This window comes from Paroedura picta, chromosome 8, assembly GCF_049243985.1.
Source record: "Paroedura picta isolate Pp20150507F chromosome 8, Ppicta_v3.0, whole genome shotgun sequence".
In the NCBI taxonomy this organism is placed as follows: Eukaryota; Metazoa; Chordata; class Lepidosauria; order Squamata; family Gekkonidae; genus Paroedura; species Paroedura picta.
This window is the reverse complement of record NC_135376.1, coordinates 96,146,466-96,169,599: the sequence shown is the minus strand read 5'-3', so window position 1 is coordinate 96,169,599 and position 23,134 is coordinate 96,146,466. Positions and strand designations below refer to the sequence as shown.

The following is a 23,134-nucleotide window of genomic DNA, read 5'->3' as shown; positions in this document are numbered from 1 at the left end:
TGGCAACCCTAAATAATGGGCCCCCTTCCTGTGATGAGATCAGGCTAGCCTGGGCTGTGAATTAAAACATACTGGCTCCCTCCTTCCTTTATTGGGCATCCTCACTAGCACAATGAGAATATTATTGATTTCTCTTGTATGCTTTGTAATTACTGCCTTGGACTGAATTTTTATTGCATACAAAGGGTTTTGCTGATTTTTAGAAGAAGAAGAAGAGTTGGTTCTTATATGCCGCTTTCCCCTACCCGAAGGAGGCTCAAAGCGGCTTACAGTCGCCTTCCCATTCCTCTCCCCACAACAGACACCCTGTGGGGTGGGTGAGGCTGAGAGAGCCCTGATATTACTGAAGAAGAAGAGTTGGTTCTTATATGCCGCTTTCCCCTACCCGAAGGAGGCTCAAAGCGGCTTACAGTCGCCTTCCCATTCCTCTCCCCACAACAGACACCCTGTGGGGTGGGTGAGGCTGAGAGAGCCCTGATATCACTGCCCGGTCAGAACAGTTTTATCAGAGCCGTGGCGAGCCCAAGGTCACCCAGTTGGCTGCATGTGGGGGAGCGCAGAATCGAACCTGGCACGCCAGATTAGAAGTCCGCACTCCTAACCACTACACCAAACTGGCACCAAAATTTCCTTTAGTGCTCTTACTTGAAAGCTGGTGCACAAATTAAGAACTGAATTCTTAACTGCAGTCTTTATAATGTTACTGCCCAGGTTTAGTGCCCGAAAAACTTCCAATTTAATGGTGAATGGCAATCACCGTTCCCATCGCTTGACTTTTGTTTATATTCTATACCAGGGGTAGTCAAACTGCAGCCCTCCAGATGTCCATGGACTACAATTCCCAGGAGCCCCTGCCAGCGAATGCTGGCAGGGGCTCCTGGGAATTGTAGTCCATGGACATCTGGAGGGCCGCAGTTTGACTTATCCCTGTTCTAAGGAAAACAAAGAATCAGTCTGGTGAACTTTCTAGTGTCTTTCTAGGATCCGGGAGACCCAGATTCGAATCCTCACTCTGGTGGTGGAAGCTGGCTGGGCAGAGACATGCTTGCAGACAAATTCGCTGGCAGGGGCTCCTGGGAATTGTAGTCCATGGACATCTGGAGGGCCGCAGTTTGACTACCCCTGTTCTACACTGTTGACTGTACTAATTTATTTGGTGTAACCCGCTTCGAGGAGTTCCAACGAGAAAGGCGGACTATAGATAATTGTAATTATGTGAATAAAAGGCTGCTTCTGCCTTGCTCGAGATCTGCCGGTTCTGTTTGACCAGAGATGAAGTTACAGGGAGGAGGCAAAGTAGGCCTGGAAAATGGAGGGGGACCATCAAGGCTGGGTATTGGTCCAAAGGAAGCCCAAGGAGGCTGCTCATTATGCAAAGGGGCTGCTTGCTACTCAGGGTTATTTAGCAGGCAATGACTGTATCAGGGACACACTGGAGGGATGGAAATGCCTGGCCGACACAACAGGGTTTTGTGGACGCTGCTCACTGCCTTTTCTCTTCCCGTCCAGCTTCTCCGGTCAGCATGCAAGTCACATCCGCAGGCACCGCCATGCCGGCCTGGCTGAACAGCGCCTTCTCAGAGTTTCTCTCTTCCCCCTTCCCCCAACGTCTCTTCTGCAATGTCTTTTTTCCAAGGCAGAGCAACCGAGTTGAAAACTCCCTGATTTAGCTCTTCCAACCTGCCCCTGTTTCTTACTCCTTTTTCGGTTGTTTTTTTTCAAATACTACACCCCTGTCGCGTGTCAATCCATGCACAGGCTAAACCATCCTGAAACGAAACAGGGCAGCTACAAGGAACAAAAAAGACTCTGCAGATTAAGTGGGAAAAGTTGAGAAGAAAACAGATTGTGAAGGGGAAAGAAGTCGCCATTCTCCCCCCCCCTCCCCTCCCCTCCGGTCTCCCTGTGATTCCAACAACTTCCAAGAAAGCAGAGGGAGGGGTACATCTCTCTCACGCATAGGGTTGCTACTAGGGTTGTCGGCATCCGAATCGGCCACTCCAGGCCATCGGCACAACCCTAGTTGCTACCCTCCATGTAGGGCCTGGAGATGTGGAATTACAACTAATCTCCAGACCAGGGGTAGTCAAACTGCGGCCCTCCAGATGTCTGTGGACTACAATTCCCATGAGCCCCTGCCAGCATTCGCTGGCAGGGGCTCAAGGGAATTGTAGTCCACGGACATCTGGAGGGCCGCAGTTTGACTACCCCTGCTCCAGACTATGGAAGTCAATTTCCCCAGAGGAAAAAGCTGCTTCAGAAAGTAGACTAATGAGAATCCTCACCTCCCCAAACCTCCCCCTCCCAGGCGCCATCCCATCCCAAAGTCTCCAGGTATTCCCCAACTCCAATTTGCAACCCTAAGACTCACCTCTCCCTGCAAACCTGAAGAATGCTCATCGCTCACTAGCGGACCTTGTGCATTGCATGTACGATAAATCCCTGGCATCTCCTGTCTAAAAGTGGCCATGTTGAGAAAAAGCATTCTCCACCTGAAGCCCTCAAGAGCAGGGGTGGCCAAACTGTGGCTTTCCAGATGTCCACAGGCTACAATTCCCATGAGCCCCTGCCAGTGCTGTTCAAGACGCTGCCGCTTTGTGAGTATCAGGCTACATGTGCCAGTGGTCGTTGTCATTTTCTTCTTCTTTTTATCCGTTAATTGGTGATTGGTGGAGCAGGTTGTCCTCTCAGCCAATTCTTAGGTGCCGCTGGATTCTTTGCCTTGTTTACAAGATCTTTCCACTCTTGGCAATTGGTGGCAGTAGTTCTGGCCATATGGATAAATCGCTGGTTTAAGGTCTTCCTCAATCTGTTTAAGCCATGTTTTCTTTGGTGCCATCACTGGGTCTTCCATTCAGTTGGTCATTCTCGCTGGAGGAGTTTATGAGGCAGTCTGCTGGTATTTGTTCTGCAGACATGGCCAAATCACTGCAGTCTGCGCTTTTGGATTTCTTTTTTAATTTGCAGCTGGTTGTCACATTTTGTACAAATTGTCTCAATTCGATTATGATCACATAGAGAGATTCCCAGACTCTGCTGCAGGCATTTCATTTGAAAGGTCTCGAGTTTGTTTATGTCAAGTTTTAGTAAAGTCCATGTTTCTGATTCACATAGGAGGACTTGCAGGATTAGTGTCCAGGAGAGATGAACTCTGGTCTTGAGAGAGAGGTTTGTCTTCTTCCAGAGGCACCATTTGGGCTTCAGAGGTAGATGATATTTTCTATTCTTGCACCAATGAGCCTAAGTATTTAAATTCTTTGACTTGCTCAATTTGGGCTCCATTGAGGTATACATTTGTTGGTGATCCATTTGTGGTTATGATTTTAGTTTATTTTTAGGCCGTAAGGTTGGGCGATGCAGGCAATGTCATAGAGGATGTTCGGATCATCGGCAAACTTTAGATTTGTCAAGAAGTCGTTCTGGCCATATTGAACTCCACGTCTATTCTTGAATGCTTTCTTCATAATGGCATCAACTCCAATGTTAAAAATTAGGGGAGAGGCCATATCTCCTTGGTGCACTCCAGTCTGGATGGTGACCCCTTCTGATAGCTCATTTCTTATTTACAGCTGACTTGTTGAATCATCATATGCTGTTTGGAGGAGTGTGATTATTTGGGGGACACATTTTCAGTTTCTTGTATCTTCCATCGAGAAGGCCAATGGACACAGTCAAAAGCAGACTTGAAGTCAATAAAGACTATGATAGTTCTCTTTCCACACCTAATTCTTTCCTCTGCTAGTTGACATATGGTGGTTTGATCAATACGGCCCTGATGTGACCTAAATCCTGCTTGCTCTTCTCTACTAGTCTGTTTACGATGTTCCTATAGCCTTGATTGTATAATCTTCATGAACCCTTTGTTAATAACTAACAAGAGGCTGATGCCACGGTAATTCTTACATTCTCGGTTGTCAACTTTCTTCAGGATTGGCACTATGATGACCTTCTTCCATGTTGATGGAATACATTCTGAGCGCCATATGAGTGTTAAGAGGGTGTGGAGCTGCTGTAGCAGAATGTCTCCCCCAGCTTTAATCATTTCAGCAGTAACTTGGTCTGCTCCAGGTGCTTTTCCATTCTTCAATTATTTTATTGCGCTTTTTAGTTCATTGATAGTTGGATCACTGCTGTTGAATATATTTTCTGGCAAGTCTGACTCAATAGAAGACATGTTCCCACAGATCACAACCTCACAATCATTAACTTTTCTGGGTAGCTCGCTGGATACAACTAGTCCACATACATACAACTGAGCTTCTGGAGGCCACATAAAACTGCAGACCAAGAGCTTACCAGGCATATTCTGCATCATTGATAGCCAATCACAAATTGATAGCCAATCACAAATTAATCATCACAGACCAAGGGAGGAATGAGGGGAGACTAATTTCCTGAGACAAGTGAAACCATGTATCTGCCCCTGGCATAGCGGATTGGTCCTCAAGACCACCCTATCTTTGTGGACAATGCACCAGTCCTTGTCTAGTGACAGTGCCCCCCCCTGCTCTGACACCCATCTGACTGAGATTGTGACCACTAAGAACATTTTCCTGTATGAAGGTGGTGCCTAGGAGAGACTCTGACATAGCTGCTCCCCAGAGGAAGTGCACGGTGGTAAAGTGGTAAAAAAACAGCACCAAGTTCCAGGCCTGAAGTCTGCTACTTGTCCTCAAAGTATCCCAAAGCACAGTCCAGTTTTGATACCATCCTGAAGCAATTCCAGGATGCTCCTGATCTTAGGTGAATAAGAATGGACTTCCTTATGCACCATCTAACATACAACTTCCAGGAACAGTGTAAGTCCAGATGATAGAACCTCTTCTAGAAACCAATATGGTGGTCATGATGGTACCATTGTAATCCTTGCGTTTCAGAACTGATGTTGCAGTAGCCATGCAGTCAGCCTCCCTCATCCTGGATGAGGATGCAACAGAGGACCCATTTGGATGAAATTTGGGACCACTGGAACCATAAAGTGCAGTGGATCTGTAATCTGTAGCATGCTGGAGAACCACAGTCACCTTGGCCACCAGATTGCCGCTTAGACTCACCTGGACTCATAGAATTCTGACCCTTCTTAGGAGCCTTGGAAGAACTGGGTAGAGCAGAAAAGCATAGAGACCCTATGGCCAGTCATTGGCTCATCCATCATCTCTGACTTGGAATGATGGAACTGAATCGTGTTACCTGAAGATTAAGATGAAACCCACAGTCCGAAATTAAGATGTAACCCACAGTCCGAAACTGTAGCAATCCAAACCTTTGGAATACCTTCCAGTGGAGTACCCTTCCAGTTGAGAAGTTTTATGACTTGTGAACCGCTGCGAGCCAGCTTGCTGGGAACAGCGGTCTACTATTCCCACAATTAATGGATGAATGAATGAATGAATGAATGAATGAATGAATGAATGAATGAATGAATGAATGGTTCAATTTAGTTTTGCCTCCCTCAAGGAGAGATGGGAAACACCCACCAAGCTCTTCTCCTGACCAAGAGGGAGAAATTCAACAAATGCACACATACATGTTTAACAAGGCCCCTGTGAACAGAGGTCTGCAACGTGGTGCCCGTGAGAAACCTGATCTCCCACTGACACATTTCCTGGCGCCCACTATAGTGTTTTTAGAAAGTGATGGAATCATGTTCAGTTCTTGCCCCAGCAGGCCATCTGACTGGTTGCGTAGAATAAAATAACATTTAAATTGCAGCTGCCATCACAGTCTTGGCTTTTTTCCCCTTCACTACTCCTTCCAGTAGTGACATAATTTACCCTTTTGCTCTTCTGCACTCAGGCTTCCTCTGGATATGTGGCTCCACCTCCTGCAGCCGCCATTTTGTGACTGGCTCCACCTTCCGTGGCAGTCATTTTAGAGTTATGCCCACAATTGATAGTCAGAATTCCAAAGGTGCCCAGAGGCTTAAAAAGGGGTGGGTGGGGTGGAGCTGATATACACATTGGAGAAAGCCTTGACAAGACACTTTTCCTTGGGGCAAAAGGTTCATCTCCCATGGACAAATCTAGGCCACATTTTATTAGTATTTTGAATATGGTGTGCACAGTTCAGGCAAAGCTAAACATTTTTATATTTAGCTGACAGAATGTTAAATGTGTGCTTAGATCCGTGATTCCCCAAGAAGACAATAAAGAACTCCCAGGTCCCGATTGGCTTCTCCAACCCATATTCTCCTCCCTATTCAAATAACCACTTCCTCTTTCCTCCCTGTCATGGGAGCAGGAAGCACTTCAGGACCCAGGAAGCATCATGCTTGCATATGGACGAAGCACCCACTGACTAATGGGCTGGCCTCCTCCCAACATTTTATGGTCAGCCCCAGCCACCAGGACAGCCATTTTACGGTGATGCCTCTCCCCACAGGATCACCACAATTTGGGGTCTTTGTATGGAAATCAAAGGAACAATAGAGGACTTAACTTTCCTTTCATTTTGCCCTACTTCCCTTTCCAACGTTTCCCATCTTTCACGCTTAATTCAATCCAACTAATCTTTCCCAAACAATACAGTCGTTGCTATGAAAACTTCTGATGCTCAGGGGAACCCCTGCTAGATCACTTTGTCTATAATTAAAGCATCCCTGTGGGGTCCTGGAAACTCTTAAGTTGTACAGACTCTGCAAACATGAGACCGAGCAGGTTTGTGGGATCTCCTCGTTACCACAGGAATAGCGATAGTGTGCCCCTAAAACTTATGCAGCCTCACTCTGTGGCCGTAACTCACAGAGACAGACCTATAAGGGGATGGGGGGAACAAGCTGTCCATCTGGGATGCCTGGTTCCTTTAAGAACCTTCTCACTCCCATAAAGCCTGGAGACCATTGGTTAAGGTTCTTCTAAGCCAGGGCTCCCCGACCTTTGTGACCCTCTGGATACCTTTGGAATTCTGCTGGCCACGGCCACAAAATGGCTGCTGCAGGAGGCAGAGATAATGTGGGAGCTTACCTTCAGCCACACAGTGAAGCCCCTTTAAAAAAAAAATCTGCACATCCAATCAGATCTCCAGTGGCCAATCTGGAGCCTTGTTAGCAAAAAGCCCACCCACATTCTCAAAACACTTGGGGGAAATGTGTCAGTGGGTGCCACAGTATCCCCAGCTACCAAACTGGGGACACCACAGTACCCCCCGGCCACTACAATGGGGACACCTACTCTAAAACACTGTACAAGTACTCGTAGTTGTCCTAAGATAATGTTTTGCGACTGAAAACAATCCATAAGGGAGTACAGAGTCAGCTGACCACCTCCTGCACCCAAATCTGCTGCCCGGGACGTTCCTTAGCTGCCAATTCTGTCTGCTTTGGCCATCGAGAGCTGCCCACCTAGCCAGTACAATGACATCATAGATGGGACGTCTGCCTTCCTCATTCTGGCTCATTATCATTGCCACATTCCACATGTGGGCAGACACTGAGCTATAATTGTCTGGGGTCAACGGCAAAGGAACATCTTGACCGAGATGAACCTGCCCTGGTGGGGGAAGGAGAACCCAGCACACCATTTGGCTGACACCCCTTCCAAGGCCAGCTCTGCATCATGCACGTCTCTTGCACGAAGTTTGATGGGAGAGATAATTGAGTCCAGGGTCTTGTTCCACTGTCAACATGTTTGCTTAACATTACCAAAGCCAAAACTATTTCCAGAGAGTCAGAGGGGGGTGCCCAAGCTTCACACTGGCTACAGATCTGGCCCACCCAGCTGAGGTCATCTTAAAACACATCATGGAATGGGAATAAAAGTAACATTATAGCCACAGTCCCCCCTCCAAACAGATGTTCTTGGCTCCCATTCTGACTCCGTCCTTTAGAGCAGAGGCAGTCAAACTGCGGCCCTCCAGATGTCCATGGACTACAATTCCCATGAGCCCCTGCCAGCGTTTTGCTGGAGGGCCGCAGTGTGACTGCCCCTGCTTTAGAGGGTTCGTGCATGCTGTGAACTCTCAGCTAAAAAAGTAAATAATTGTCAGAACAGCCCTTGGTGTTCGTACTGCAAGGAATATTTGTAGCACACCGTTTCCATGATCTGCACAGCCACCTTCTACTACGGCACACGACGGTGAACTCTAGTGCAACTGATAGATGTTTGAGCTGTTTGAGCATCTAAGTCAGGGGTCCCTAAAGTGGCACCCAGCAACACCTTTTCTTGGCGTCCACCAGAGGTTTTTGGGAAGTAGGTGAGAAGTAGGTGGGGCCAGACAGGTTTTCATCCAGCAGGGTTTCTGATTGGCTGCAGAGATTACAATAACACTGTTCCAGTGGTAGATGCCCCCACAGTGTTTGCCTTCTTCCCTCCCCGCTCTTTCCCAGCGTATTTTAACCTGTCCCCTCTTCTCCCCTGCTCCTGCAACAGCCTGCCATCCAATGCCAGAATTCCAGAGGTTCCCAGGCTGGGGACCCCAATCCAGCTTTTATATTTCTTTCTGGTACTTTCTCAATAGATCTCGGAGTGGCTATATGTTTTCGTGCCTTTTCCTATAGCCACCTACTCTATGACATTTCCTGACCTGAGACCACATAAGTGTGGGACCCTCTGAATGGCACGCAAGGGGGGAAGCTGCAGTTACAATCTCACTGGTAGTGGTGTGAGGTAGAAAGTTTTCCAGAACAGGAAGTTTTCTGATGCTACATTTTCCACTGAAAATTTTCCACTCCACCGATGTACATATAGTCTGGTTATCTATATTTGCTGGGGGCTACTGCGGTAAAAACCAACAATGTTAGACAAACGAAATGTGTGATACAAAGCACTGGCCAACCCAGTCCAGGCTTGTTCGTGGCATATTTGCACCCTACTCTCAAGTAAGCATGGAAAAGTACATAGCAGCCCTGCAGGATCAGATCATCCACCCTGTCCAGCAGCCTGTCTCACACAGTGGCCAACAGGTTCCTTTGGAGGTCCAACAACAGGGCATGGAGGCTGAGGCCTTCCCAGAGGCTGCGTCCTGACACGTGGATTCAGAGGTTTACTGCCTCTAAACATGGAGACTCCTTTTAGGCCCCTTTTTCATAGCAGCCACTTACAGATCATAGAATCATAGAATCATAGAGTTGGAAGGGGCCACACAGGCCATCTAGTCCAACCCCCTGCTCAATGCAGGATCAGCCCTAAGCATCCTAAAGCATCCAAGAAAAGTGTGTATCCAACCTTTGCTTGAAGACTGCCAGTGATCTATCCTCTGTGAATCTAATCTCCTTTGCAAGCCACCTATGCCAGTGGCTTTCACTACTCCCTCTGGCAGTGAACTCCACCATCACTCATAATGTAAATCAGTACTTCCTTCTGTCTTCCCTGAACCTTCACTGAGTTCTAGTCCTTGGGGAGGAAAAGACAGGATCATATCCTTTGTTGCTGGAGTTAACAATCACACTGAAATCACAGCACTTTAATCCCCAGGCTTTCAAAAAAGAACCCTCCCCAAGACCTCAGCAGTAGATCTTGCATCCCTTCGTGTGCCCAGAGATGAAGTTTTTAATGTGGCAGCTAAGCTTAATCACAAACAAGCTTGTGTACACAGGTATCATATAGCGTATGTACACACAGCCACAAGCCTGGCTTTGTACACCAAAGCAAACTTGCGCGAACATGGAGCCGGTTTGAGTCTGGACATCTGCAAGTGTACATGCAGAACCCCAAACAGGACACGTAATGCTGCTCTGGAAGTGACAGGCAGGAGCCACAGAATCCCACTGTTACTCAGATTGTGTGTGGCAGAAGGCTTTGTGCCAGTGCTCGGCTGTTGTGGCCCTTTCTTGCAAGCCATGGGCAAGGATGATTACCATTTTGAGGCCAGGAGGCCAAAAGAAATGGTTGCAATTGTCCCATTGAACTTTCTGGGCTTATCTGTGGCTAACAAGTTTTCAGTGAAACCGACATGCATTATGCTCAGCCAGTATGAACAGGCTGGTGATCCCTGGCCCTCAAGAGGTATGTTTGGTAAGCAAAATCACGAAACTGTGGCTCACTCACTGTGCGATCCAATTCAATGGTGAAAGGAATTATGCTAGGATTGGTCAGTGGTAAAAGGAAACCAGGCTGACAAAGAACGAGGTGGTTAGATACAATCAAAATGGACACCGGCCAGAACTTTACACAACTAAAAGAAACCGTACAAGATCAGAAATTATGGCATCAACTGGGCCGTAGGATCGCCAAGAGCCAGACTCAAGTGAATGGCTAAATCTTCATTATATACAAGTATGCCCTAAGACTTCTCTGCGTTGCTCTCGGAAACGCCTCCCTCCCCTCAGTCAGGGCCTGTCAGAGGCTCCTTCCCAAGGCCTGAAGGGGGGGAGAGGGAGGGGGGCACTCTGCAGTCTCCTGCCGGCTCTGTCAGGGTTCTGAGGCAAAGAGAGGGAAGTTGTAGGACGTGACAGTTAGGACAGCCTTGGGGCAAAAAGGGCTGGCGCGGCCTGTCCAAGATTCCGTTCTCACCCCCCTTGGCAGCCCTGCTAACCTCCTCTCCCTGTGGTGGTCAGGGGCATACTGGTGGCGATGTCGCCAGATTGCCCTTGGCCAGGCTGGGGGGGGGGGCTGTGTCTTCCTCCCTATTGGACCCAAGTCCAGGGGATGGGGCGAATCTTTGGACCAATCAGAAAGTGCTTTACACCTGCCAATTGGTCCAAAGATTGGACTGGCCCCGCCCACTCTCCACCCACCTATGCCTTAGCTTTTTATATTATACAGCAAAACTCCCAGAACTCCATCGGTGTGCTCTGGACCTGTTTGCACTGTTGCACTGATTTTTACAATTATCAGTTATTAGTATTATTGTTACGGTTAACTATATGTTATGGATTGTTTCATGTATTATTTATACGTTCTATGTAAACTGCCCTGAGCCTCCGAGGAGGGCAGTATATAAATATAATAAATAAAAATAAATAATAAAACAAAGCTGTTCCAGATGAGTACCATATTGCTAATTGGGGATACTACTATTTTCCCTCAGGGTTCACCTACATCTCTTGAGTGAATGTCAAGCACTTCAAACTTGCTGAAGAGCTATGTGACCTCTCTGTGCTAATAAAACTCCTCCATCAACTTCAATATGCAGAAGAACTGAGAGTTCAAGGTGCAGAATGGTGAACGCATGGAGGCAAATTTAGTCGCAATCCTTACGCACGTTTATCTGAGAGTCGGTCCCCTTGAAAGGAGACTTGCTTTCCACAAAAAACTGATAGCAACTGGGCCGGGGGGGGTCAGGAAGGAACAGAGAGCGACTGTGGTGGCACAAATCATGCCCCGAGGGGAGCCAAGAAAGTGCTTCCAAAAAGGGGGCAGGAAGGGACCCTTCAAGAGATTGTCAAACACTTTCCTGAGAACACATTCAACTCTTGTTCACACTGCAAGAGGAAAAGAACACTACCCATCTTTGTATGGAAATCACCCCTAAGAAGTAACCCCCTTACCAACTTTGCTGCAGGATTCAGCCAGAATCTCCAGTTTCGTACACTGCTTGGAGACTGGTGGCTTCAAAGATTGAGGGTGCAGTGGGGGATGATGACAAATAGATGTTCAAATTGCGATCAATCATCATGCAGCAGTTTAACCCCTTCCCGGCACTGGAATCTCCAATGCCTTCAACTTGCCGTTCTTTAAGCAATGAATGACGTTGCTGCTGCTGTCATTGTTTCCAATCTCCAGTTACTATTGTTTTCAATCAATCAAACTCTATTTGTTTTCTCTTTTTATTTGTGAGCCACTCTTCCTCAGGGGGCTCTGGGCAGCTCACAGCAGTTTATAAATTGTCCAGATTCATAAATCCTAACCTTATTAGCCTCAAAATAAGTCCCTCTCTTTCACACAAACCACCTCTTTATCTTGGGATAGAGAGAGGGACACCCAGGGAATCCATTGCGGTTGGTGGGAGGTGTTAGCTATAGGTGTTTTAAGGAGGGAGGCCAGAATTCTGATGTTATTTCTTGGCCTCAACCACAGGCCTGGCAGAACAGTGACTTACAGGCCCTGCAGATGGAGTCCCCAGAGAAAGATTAAAGCAGCTTCATCTTCTGGACTTTCCCCATGGCAATATTTTGGGCAAACGCAATATCCGTTGTGAAAATGGAAATATCTTAATCTCTGCAAGCTGCACCAAAGCATCATCCCAACAAGGCCAAGGTCTGGCCAAGCCCACTTTTTCCTGTTCCTTTTTACTACCCAGACCAGCCCTCGATAAGCATTTTCAGCACTGGCTCATTGGTAGGTATAGATTTGCCCATGAAAGCCATGCCCTATTTGGTACCTGTTGATTTCTAGCAAGCTGGTATAGAACAGAGGTGGCCAAATTGTGGCACTCCAGAGGTCCAAGGACCACAATTCCCATGACCCCCTGCCACCTTGGCCATCCTTTATCCAGAGCAGTGTTTCCCAACTGGGAGCCCATGAACGCTCAGGGATACGCAGGGGGGCTGGAAGACGTCCCTGGCATGTCCCCTGCTGCCTTGGCTGGGCTTTGGAACTGGCCCTTCCCCTCAAGCATGAGTGGTTTAAATCGCTGATGATTTTCGTGGCTGGGAGGTGGAGCCTGCATAAAAAGGTAAAGGTATCCCCTGTGCAAGCACCGAGTCATGCCTGACCCTTGGGGTGACGCCCTCGCCTTTTCATGGCAGACTCAACACGGGGTGGTTTGCCAGTGCCTTCCCCAGTCATTACCGTTTACCCCCCAGCAAGCTGGGTACTCATTTTACCAACCTCGGAAGGATGGAAGGCTGAGTCAACCTTGAGCTAGCTGCTGGGATCAAACTCCCAGCCTCATGGGCAGACAGCTTCAGACAGCATTTCTGCTGCTTACCACTCTGTGCCAGACTTCCAAAAACTGCCCACTGTCTCTCCCCCACCCACAGTCCTCGCCAAGCCTACTTGTTAATATTTATGCTCCTTGGAGAAAGTTCCTCTCCTGCAGCACTATTGGGAGGTTCTGTTTTTCTGCCTAAAACTGTGAGCTTTGGGAAGGAAAGGGATCCAGGGTTTGTGTGGGGAGGGTTTCTGGGAAGGGGGGAGAGAGACAGACAGACAGGAGTCTGGCTTAAAAGCCCATAGCACCTCCTTCTGCTTCCTCTCCTGCTGCATGCCCCATAGCAAGGGAAAAGGCAGAGTGCCAGTGGGAGAGGTCTGCCTAAGACTGGTGAGCTTGCAGAGGAAAGGGAGCCAGGGCTTGTGTGGGGGAGGGTGGCTGGGGTGGGGGGAAGAGAAGGCTGGCTCTCCCCCTGTTCCCTTCCTGTTGCATGCCTCGGTAGCAAGAAAGAAAGTTAGGGAGTCCCACCTGGAGGCTGGCATCCCCGACTCTGTCTGGGGCACAATTCCACAGAGTCCACCCTCCAAAGCAGCCGTTTTCTCCAGGGGAACTGATTTCTGTCATCTGGAGATGAGCAGTAATTCCAGGGGATCCCCAGGTCCCACCTTGAGGCTGGCATCCCTAGCCGAGAGCTACTACACCTGGATCCATTGCAAGGACTGGGCACAGCCTGCACAAGGACTCTCCTCTTCCCAGGTTTCCCTTTGCCCTGGCAGCCATTTTTGGCCCTGAGAAAATATATCCTCAGGTCCTAGGATTGCCAACCTCCTGGTGTTGCCTGGGGATCGCCCCAGAACACGTTCAGATCACACAGATCATTTTCCCTCAAGGGAACTGCAGCACTGTGTGGTGGGCTTTATGACAGTGGAATACTCCCGTGTTCTGCTCAGGAAAGGCTTGCTGTTTAGCACACGGCACACAGAGAAATGAAACTAACTTCTTATTTAACAAGCATTTTATTTTAGTAGTGCTTTCCCATCACAGGAATTGGGGTTCCCAGGACCCTTCCAGTTTCCCCAGAACTGACACGTCTAATAGACTCACCCCTGCCTCCATTTGACTTGCTCTCATTTCCAGAGATGCCAACCTCCAGGGGGTTCTGGCCATCTCAAAGAAGTACAAACTGATCTCCTGTGCTTCACCCAAGGGGTGGGAATATTCACCAGATGGGCTGCCAGAGAACCGTCAGAACATGAGAGAGGCCGTGATGGATGAGCCCAGACCTCTGTGCCACACAATCACCAAATCCCGGCGTCATCAAGAGGTCCACCAGCAGGGCCAGAACTCCAGAAGCCCTCCTCCCGTTGCCCCCCAAGCCCCAAGAATAAGACCCCCACTGCCCCAGTCAGAAGAGCAAAAATGGTGCCCTGCTGGATCAGGCCAGTGGCCCATCAGGCCAGTGGCCCACTGTGTCACACAGTGGGCAAATCTGGAAGGCCATCAAGAGCCCTTGTGCCACACAGGGAAGGCCTTGTGACCGAGCGGATCAGGATTCCCTGTGCCAGAAACCAACCAATGGGAAACTTCTGGAGTTCTGGCCCTGTTGGTGGGCCTCTTGATGGGCCCTGGGTTTTGGCCACCCCCCCCCCCGAAGCTGGCATCTCAATCAATGTGTGAAAGAAAAAAGTAGGTGGGGGTGGGTGGGCCTAATAGATATGTCGATCCTGGTGACAGAGGAAGAGGCCTGGGAACTCCAATTCCTGCGATGTGGGAGTGGTCTGCTGATGTCACATCCAGTGGAAGTGATGTCACTTCTGGTGGCACATGACTTCCAGGCGTATGGGCAGCTGATATCACTTCCAGGAGTCCTCAAAGCCTGAAGGGGGTCCTTAATGGTCAAAAGGTTGGAAAACACTGCACTGGAGCAAGGCTTTATTGAACACAGCAAGGTTGTTAATGCCAGGTTGGAAAAGGGGAGATTTGGGGGATTGAAGCTGGGGAAGGCAAGGTGTGGGGAGGAGGAGGAGCTCCGCAGCGTATGATAGCATAGAGTCCACCCTCCAAAGCAGCCATTTCCCTCAGGAACCGGATACTGGAGGTCCACTGCAATTTCAGGAGGCCTCCGGGGGCCACCTGGAGTTTGGCACCCCTATGTCTGGAATATACCGACTCATAAACCGAAACAAAAGGTATTTGAAGAGTGCTTGGCATTTTTAATCTACAGCTGACAACAATTTCCATCGATACAATTCATGCAAATCAGTCACTTGGTTCCCTTCGTCCCAATACGTTGTTCTGTAACAACCGTCCCTCGGTCTGAGAAGATCCGTGCGCCTTGCACATAACTGCATGTGGTGTGAAATATGGAGGGGGGGTAGATTCTCATCCTTTGCCCTCCCTAAACTATGCCCTTGGCCAATGCAAGGGGGCAGAAAGAGGGAAGGCCAGGCCAAGGTTCAAGTCCAGAGCCGGTCCACCGGGATGGGCAGGATATAAATCAAATAAGTATCATCCACGTGGAATTTGGTTCCTGGAGGGTATCTCTCCCCCCCCCCCAACCTCCATGCACCCACCCCACACACCAGCCCATCTCAGGAAAGAAATACAAGCTGCAAAGGCAAACACGGTTTTCTTCCACAGTAGATCTTGCAGATTTCGGCCAACATAGCACCGGACACAATCGTGGGCAGCCAGTTTCATTTGGCTCGTGACCGAGCGGATCAGGAACAGCCTAATTTCCCCTCGCCTCTTCCCCACTCCACCGCAATGCCGCTGGGCCACGCCGATCTCCCTGAAGTCCAACCACCCCCGCAAAGTTACTGCCTGTCTTTTGGGGGCTTAGGCTGCAGTCCCTCATCCGTCTCTGTAATCGTTTACCAGAATGTCAACAGAAAAACTGATAGCAGAGAGGCAGGCCCTGTCCGTCTGCCAGAGCAGGAGGAGGAAAAGAAAGAGTTACCCCTTTGAGACAAAGGAGACCAAGGTACAAAGGAGGCTCACAGCCCACTTCATCAACCTGCACAGAGGCTCACGAGTATATAATCTTTATATACGGTACCACTAGTTTTAGTTACGCATTTTCCTCACTTATTCCCGGACTTTCTCACCAACGGAACCCTTTCCTCCATTTTATTCTCACAACAACCCTGTAAGGCAGGTTAGTCTGCAAGCATGTCTCTGCCCAGCCAGCTTCCACCACCAGAGTGAGGATTCGAATCTGGGTCTCCCGGATCCTAGAAAGACACTAGAAAGTTCACCAGACTGATTCTTTGTTTTCCTTAGAACAGGGATAGTCAAACTGCGGCCCTCCAGATGTCCATGGACTACAATTCCCAGGAGCCCCTGCCAGCATTCGCTGGCAGGGGCTCCTGGGAATTGTAGTCCATGGACATCTGGAGGGCCACAGTTTGACTACCCCTGCAGAACATGAAGGGAGCCCCACCTCCAGGACGCTCCCCCACAGCCTGTGCTGGAGAGCCTGGCGCCTCTGCAGAAGAACTCTCCTCCTACTACTTCATGCAGCGCAGCAGTTAAGAGTGCCGGATCGGTGCCTGGGGGAGCCACGCTAGAACCACAATCGGTGCCCTGGAAGCTGACCCGGGGCCAGACCCACTCTCAGCCTCACCTCCCTCCCGGGGCTGGGTGAAGGGAAGGGAAGCCCCCTTGGGCCCCCCAGTGGGCAGCAAAGCGGGGCACAACCGAATTAAATCCAGCCTGACCCCCAATGCCAACCCCCACAGCAGAGTCCCCGCCCTCCTCCTCAGGCCACTGACATCAAGGCAACTCTGTTCCATACACGGAAAGAGTCAAAATAAAATCAGAGTCCGGGGGCACCTTTAAGACCCACAAAGATTTATGCAGGGGTGAGCTTCTGGGTGCCAGCACCCTTCCTCAGACCTTGCCCTCGAAAGCTCCCGCCTTGAACGAATCTTTGTGGGCCCTAAAGGGGCCGCTGGACTCTGATTTTCTTGGGCCGCTTCAGACCAACACGGCGACCCATTTGGACGAGTCAAGGGAGCGCCAACTTGGTGGCGATTTGCGGGAGCCTGGAAGATACCGATGCCCCAGCCAAAAGTCGGGGTGCCAGCTCCAGGACGGGACACTCCGGGAGATATGCGTGGCAAGGACAGGGACTTCAGCGGGGGGGGGGGGCAGTGCCCCAGAGCCCGTGCCCCCTCCCCGCCTTCTCCGAAGCAGCCGTGTTCTCCGGGGGGCCGGATCCCGGCCGGCCGTGCCCGGGGCGCCCGGGAGGCTGGCACCCGGAGACCGCGGCCCCCCGTGACAGCTGCCCCCTGGCCCGGGCGAAGGGCTGCGGGCGACTCCGCGGCCTCTTTGTGCGGCGGGCGGGCGAGGGAGGCAGGCAGGGAAAGGCAGCCTCGGGAAGCATCATGGCGGGTCCCGGGAAGGGCTGCGGAGAGAACTTTCGGCCAACTTTTCTTGGCCGCCCCCCCCCCCCCGCTTCCCCCGGCCCCGATCCGGCTCACCTCGTTGCGCTGCAGCTGGAAGAAGCTGCTGAGATAGCTGGAGCCCAGCGAGGAGCCCAGCTCGGGCGTGTTCTTGCCGCCGCCGCCGCCGCCTCCTCCGCCCCCGCCGGGGTAGGCGAGCTCCGGGTGCTGCGAGGCGGCGGCGGCGGCGGCGGGGGGCTCCGGGCGGAAGGCGTCGAAGGCGCTGGCCTGCTGGTGGGTGTCCTGCAGCGACAGGTAGACCCAGTTGAGCAGCTGCGCCGGCTGGTACACCGAGGCCGCGCTCGTGTCGATGGCTGACAGCAGGCTCATCCTGCCGCCCTACGGGCCTCCCCGCGCCGACGGCACCCCGGCCCGCCACACCATCGCAGCCGCCGCAGCCCGCAGCCCGCCCGGCCCGGCTCGGCTCGGCTCGGCTCCCCTCTCGCCTCTCGCCTCTCGCCTCTCGCCTCTCGCGGCCGCACCAGCAGCAGCAGCAGCAGCAGAAGCGGCGACGCAACTTGGGAGGAAACTTTGCGGCCCCCGCCCCCGCGCGCGCCCCCGTCCGAGCCGCTATCCGGCTTTATTCCCACTCCGCGCGCGTCTCCCGGCGGGAGGGCGGAGCTCATTGGCTCGCGCGGCGGCCCCGCACTCACCGCGCTGGAATCCGGGGGGCGCCCACACGCCCGCCCATTGGACGCCGGCCCTGCCGTGCCGAGGGCTCATTTGAATGCGCCAGGCCGCGGGCCAATGGCCGACCGCCCGCCGCCGCCCCCCGCCCTGCCCCGCCCTGCCCTGCCCGCGCGCCGCCTCGGGCCCCGACGGCTCTGCGGGACCTCTGCGGGAAGGCATGCAGAGGTGTAGTGCCCCTGGATGGGGAGGCTCCCCGCGGCCGCCAAGCCGCTGATAGACTTGTCCTCCATGCATCCATCTCGGCCAGCCTTTCTCAACCAGGGTTTCAAGAAGCCTTGGGGTGTCCCGGATGGGGGGGGGGAGTGAATTTTTGCTGTATTTGTTAAAGATTGTTAAGCATTTATCAGTCGATGTGATCATATATGATCATATTATCCTGCCCTCCCCTCCCAGGATGGCCAAGGCATGCCTCTCTAAAGTCCCCCCCCCCAATCAGGAACAAGATTAATTTGTAAAAGTATCAAAACTCATAATGCCATAAGGGGTGGCGTTCAAAAAGTACTATGCATCTATGATTAGATGCATCTATGATTAGATGAATAGACGTTTCAACTGAGAAGTATTAATTTTAAAAAAGTAGCGGGCATCAAGAACATGGAGAAAGGGATTTGGCTGCCTGGCTTGATTGGCAGGCTGAAGAGAGTCACATATAAACCATGTTGCTCTCTTCCGCCATTTCCAGCAGCACTTGTGGCGAGTAAGAAGCACAAAAAGGCAGCAGACTGGAGTGAGACTGCAAAAAGGTGTGGTGTGGCCGGGAGGCGCAATAATATTTAGCACTTCAGCATTCAGCTGATGTAACGCAATTTTTAACCAAGTGCGGAAATGCCCCCAGAGTTCACTCTCTGAAGCAGCCATTTGTCTCCCTGGGAACTGCAGTCTGGGGAACAGTTGAAATTCCAGGGTCCCACCAGGTCCTACCTGGGGGTTGGCAACCCAAGTGAAGACTTGCAGTGGCCGTATCTTACCCTTTCATTAAGCCGGCCAATGCAAAATCTCACCTGAAAGACTGGGGGCCTGACAAGGTGTGTGCTGGGAGATGTGTTCATGGAGCGCTAGCAGCTATTAGAAAAACATCAAAAACTTGTCCCTATTTGTTTTTTAACGATCATGCAACACTCTGGGCACAGGAGCCTCAGGGCCAACGTTCCTCTGATGTTCCCCCTGCTGAGCAGAGCAGTCGACATCCTCAGCAGAACAAAATCGCAGTCATCCTAACATGGGTTGCGGGGAGCGCAGAATCCTGCACAGCTTCAGAAGGTGGCTGTGTGGGGCTCTTTGTGTCAGTGGCATAGAATCATAGAGTAGGAAGGGACCTCCAGGGTCATCTAGTCCAACCCCCTGCACAATGCGGGAACTCAACTACCTGGCCACCCACTCACCATCTGCCTAAGTTCATAAAATCAGCATTTCTGTCAGATGACTATCTAGCCTCTGCTTAAAAACTTCCAAAGAAGGAGAACCCGCCCACCACATCCTGAGGAAGCCTGTTCCACTGAGGAACTGCTCTCACTGTCAGGAACTTCTTCCGCATGTTTAGCCGAAAATTCTTTTGAATTAATTTCAACCCATTGGTTCTGGCCTGACCCTCTGGGGCAACAGAAAACAGCTGTGCATCTTCTCTATGACAGCCCCTCAAGTATTTGAAGATGGTGATCATATCACTGACCAATAGAGAACCTCCCTGTCATGCCCTGGAAGTGGTGTCATGCAGACACTCCCACTGCTATATCACAGGAAATGATGTCACCTGGTCTTCCCCTCTCCTGTGTCACCAGAATTGGCCCACCCCATCCCCACCTGTATTTGATCGTCATGTAATAAATGCAACACTTGAGCTTCCAACCTCCAGGTGGGGCCTGGAGATCTCCAAGAACCACAACTGATCTGCATGGCTAGGGTTGCCATGGAGGTTGGAGATCCCCCTCTATTACAAGTGATCTCCTGGTGACAGAGATAATTTCAAATGGAAAAAAGTGGTGCTTTGGAGGGTAGGCTGTGGCATTATACTCAACTGAAGTCTGTCCCCTCCTCAATCCCCACCCCCCTCAGGCTCCACCTCCCCAAATTCCTCCCCAGAAAAATTAGCCAGGGGATACGCAGTCTGGGCCCTGAAGAGAGACTGTCTCTTTGCCTATACCCCCAAAAGAGCTCTATGCTCCACCCTGATCCCTGGCCCCAAGGAAGCACGTTGGTCCTCAATGAGGGCCAGAGCTTTCTCTGTCCAGGCCCCCACCTGGTGGAACGAGCTCCCTGAAGAGATCGGGGCCCTGCCTGAACTCCCACAATTCTGCAGGGCCTGCAAAAGGGAGCTCCTCCACCAGGCATTCCCCTGAGACTGACCCACCCAATAACATCTACAGATCCCCCCTCAGACGCCTCCTCCATGGCCTACACCAGTCTGACCTCTCTGGGGAGTTATCTAAGTTGTTCCTATTATATTATTGTTGATCAAATCCATTGATATTATGCCAATTTAAACCACTGTTGGATTATTGTTGATGTTATTTTGACTATGTTCTATTTCCCCACAACATTGTATATAAAGTGCCCTGAGCCGTATGGGAGGGTGGTCTAAAAATCAAATAAATAAGTAAGTAAAAATCTACAAGCGTTTCCCAACCAAAAGCTGGGCCCTTCCCCAACCACACTGCAGCAGATGGGCTCCCAAACTTCCAGGAAGGGTTGCAGAGCCACTGGGGAGCTCTCACTGGACCCAAGGCTTCCCCAGAACCTCTGTTGGGAATCCCGGCCATAGAGCAGCCTTTCTCAACTTTTTACCATTGAGAAACTCCTGAATCATTCTTCAGGCTTTGAGAAAACCCAGAAGTGGTGCAATCATGTAGAACAGTGGTCCCTAACCACCAGGCCGCGGCTCCCTCTCCCCGCAATGAGAAACCTCCCAGGCCGCACGCAAATCAGCCACTTTGGCCCAGCAAGCTTCTTTTTGCGGGGGGGGGGGGAGAGGGAAGCACAGCCGCCGGCGCAAACGCGTATGTGCGGCAGGTCTGCGTGTGTGCATTTGCGGCCGCGCATGGCACAAACACGCATGCACGGGCGCAGGATCGCCCTCCCCCACCCACCGGTCCGCAGCCTAAAAAAGGTTGCGGACCACTGATGTAGAATATGGTTGGGAAGTATGTACACGCCCCCCTGTAGCCCCCTCCCCTTCCCAGTCATTGGCCCCTGAGGTCAATCCCCCATCCAACCCACTTTGTTCTGATGTTTGGAATTAGAGAGTCAGAATAGCTAAGAGGAGCCCTGGGGTCCCCAATCCGCCTCCCCAAACCCCTGCACATCTGGTGCCCAAACTCCCCTCCCTTCAGCTGAGATGTGGCCAAAGGGCTCCTTTGTCCTCACTTTCTCTGCCTTAATGCCAGCAGACTTCCTGGAGGAGCCCTTTTGTGAGGTATCCCAATTGATTCTTCCTGGCCACAGATTGTAGGGAAGAACGAGGGCATTTAGTGGTGCCCTTTAATGGAGAACTGTGGAAGAACTGTGCTGGTGTTTAGGCCAGGGAAGGGCAGGTCGAAGAGTCCTTTGCCCAAATCTTAGCTGCTGTGTTGCTATCCTGTCAGCCTGTGCTCAAAATAGGTTTACAATTAATTATTTGATAAATTATCCGAAGAAGTGAGTGGTGACTCAGGAAATGAGCATAATTAGTTTTTAGGGGCTGCTGGTTTTTGTGTTTGTTTTTTTAATTAATAACCAGCCAAAAATTATACACCAAATAGAAACACTGCTTGGTTTATTTTGTTTTCTGCCTTAACGTGCAAATAATCCCCATCAGCCAAGCGAGATCTTCTGTACTGTTCAACTTCCACAGGTGGGTTTCTTTGGATTATTCTACAGTCTGGTACCCTGGTGATGGAGGGTGGGATGGGACCAGAACTGGATTCAAATCACTGCTTACCCTCAAACTTAGTGATCTTGGGCCAGTCAGTCTCTCTCTCTCAGCCTAACCTTCTCCAGATGCCTTCAGCCATCCCTTCCACACCTAGTTGAGGACATGGGAGAGGAGATGGTCTTTCGCAGAATGGGTGGCAATGTCCTCATGATCAGGATTCCCAGGGGTTTCCGCCACTCGAGGCTGAGGAGGCTGGTGCGCTGTTCTGCAACCACAACCAACCACAGGCATCTAGAGAAGGTCTTGACAGAGACATGGAAGTCTCCATTGACCTGTATAGGGATCTCTGTTACCAGGTAGTCCTTTACCCGAATTGGCAGGGATCATAGTGGCGGACCCCGATTCGGGAAGAGGTGCCGGAGTCTGGAGCTTGAAATTATGGAGAGAAATAGTCCAGTGTCAAGCTCCATTTCACGCTGGGAATCTGTCTTCATATTTTTGTTTTAACTGTTTGATCTCCATTATTAGGGCCTTTTTGCATGGGGATCTTTGTTGCAAATTGGTCACTGAATGAAAAATCGCCATTTAAAATAGTGGAATTCGTCGTTATGCATACCTGCCTTTGTAGTGGAATCAGTTGCGTTTTTTAGCGTTTCCCACAGGCTTCCGGTCTCGGCAGAAATCGCTAGAAAGGAAGCGCTATTGCCAAGCTCGTCCCGCCCCTGGCCGTCAAGCAGCCAATGGGCAGCCGTTAGCATGCTCCCAAACAGCCCCTTTCCCTTTAAGGAAGATTTAAAAAAAAAAAAAAAACAGACCCATTGTAACGAATCTGGGTAGATTCGTTGCAACGGAGAGACCCATCCAGCTGCCTGGGGTGTTTGAGCTGTCGTTTGATCATTTGATCGTTAACACGCTGCCTCTGAGTGAAAAAAAAAAATCCCCCCCCCCTCTCACGGGCCCGATTTTCGGCTGAATGGAATGTGTGAAATGTGTGTGCTTAGTGACTGAAGGGGAGGGACTGAAGCCGGGAAGCCTCTGTTTGAGCTGTCATTTGATCGTGGCCACGCTGCCTCCGAGTGGAAAAAAAAAATCCCCCCCCCCTCACGGGCACGATTTTCAGCCGAAACAGTGTGAAAAATAAAGGGAAAATACATCCGCAAACGGGCTTCTGCGGGCTTCTTGTGCTTAGTGACTGTAAACAGCTCTGAGGAGGGACTGCAGCCTGGGAAGCCTCACTGGCTAAACGGAGGCTCGCCGGTGCGTTGATCTCCACTCGCTCGGGGAAAAAAAAATGGCGATCGCTTCGCCGGAAGTTTGGAGGACAGGCTCAGGAGGAGGGACTCTGAAGAAACCGCAACAATGTTAACGCACAGGTCTTTATCGCTATTGTTGCAGATTGGTT

General features: G+C 50.8%; 2 protein-coding genes across 2 annotated transcripts in view; one reads left to right on the top strand and one right to left on the bottom strand.

The window, feature by feature from the left end:
* Positions 1–17,775, bottom strand: part of ZCCHC24 (zinc finger CCHC-type containing 24) — a 158,400-nt gene extending 140,625 nt beyond the window's left edge. Inside the window, exon 1 of the mRNA XM_077350884.1 lies at positions 17,235–17,775. Coding sequence (XP_077206999.1) covers positions 17,235–17,525 — 291 coding nt within the window. The 5' untranslated portion in view covers positions 17,526–17,775. The remainder of the gene's footprint in view (positions 1–17,234) is intronic.
* Positions 1–23,134, top strand: part of ANXA11 (annexin A11) — a 282,321-nt gene that overhangs the window by 161,085 nt on the left and 98,102 nt on the right. The window lies entirely within an intron of this gene.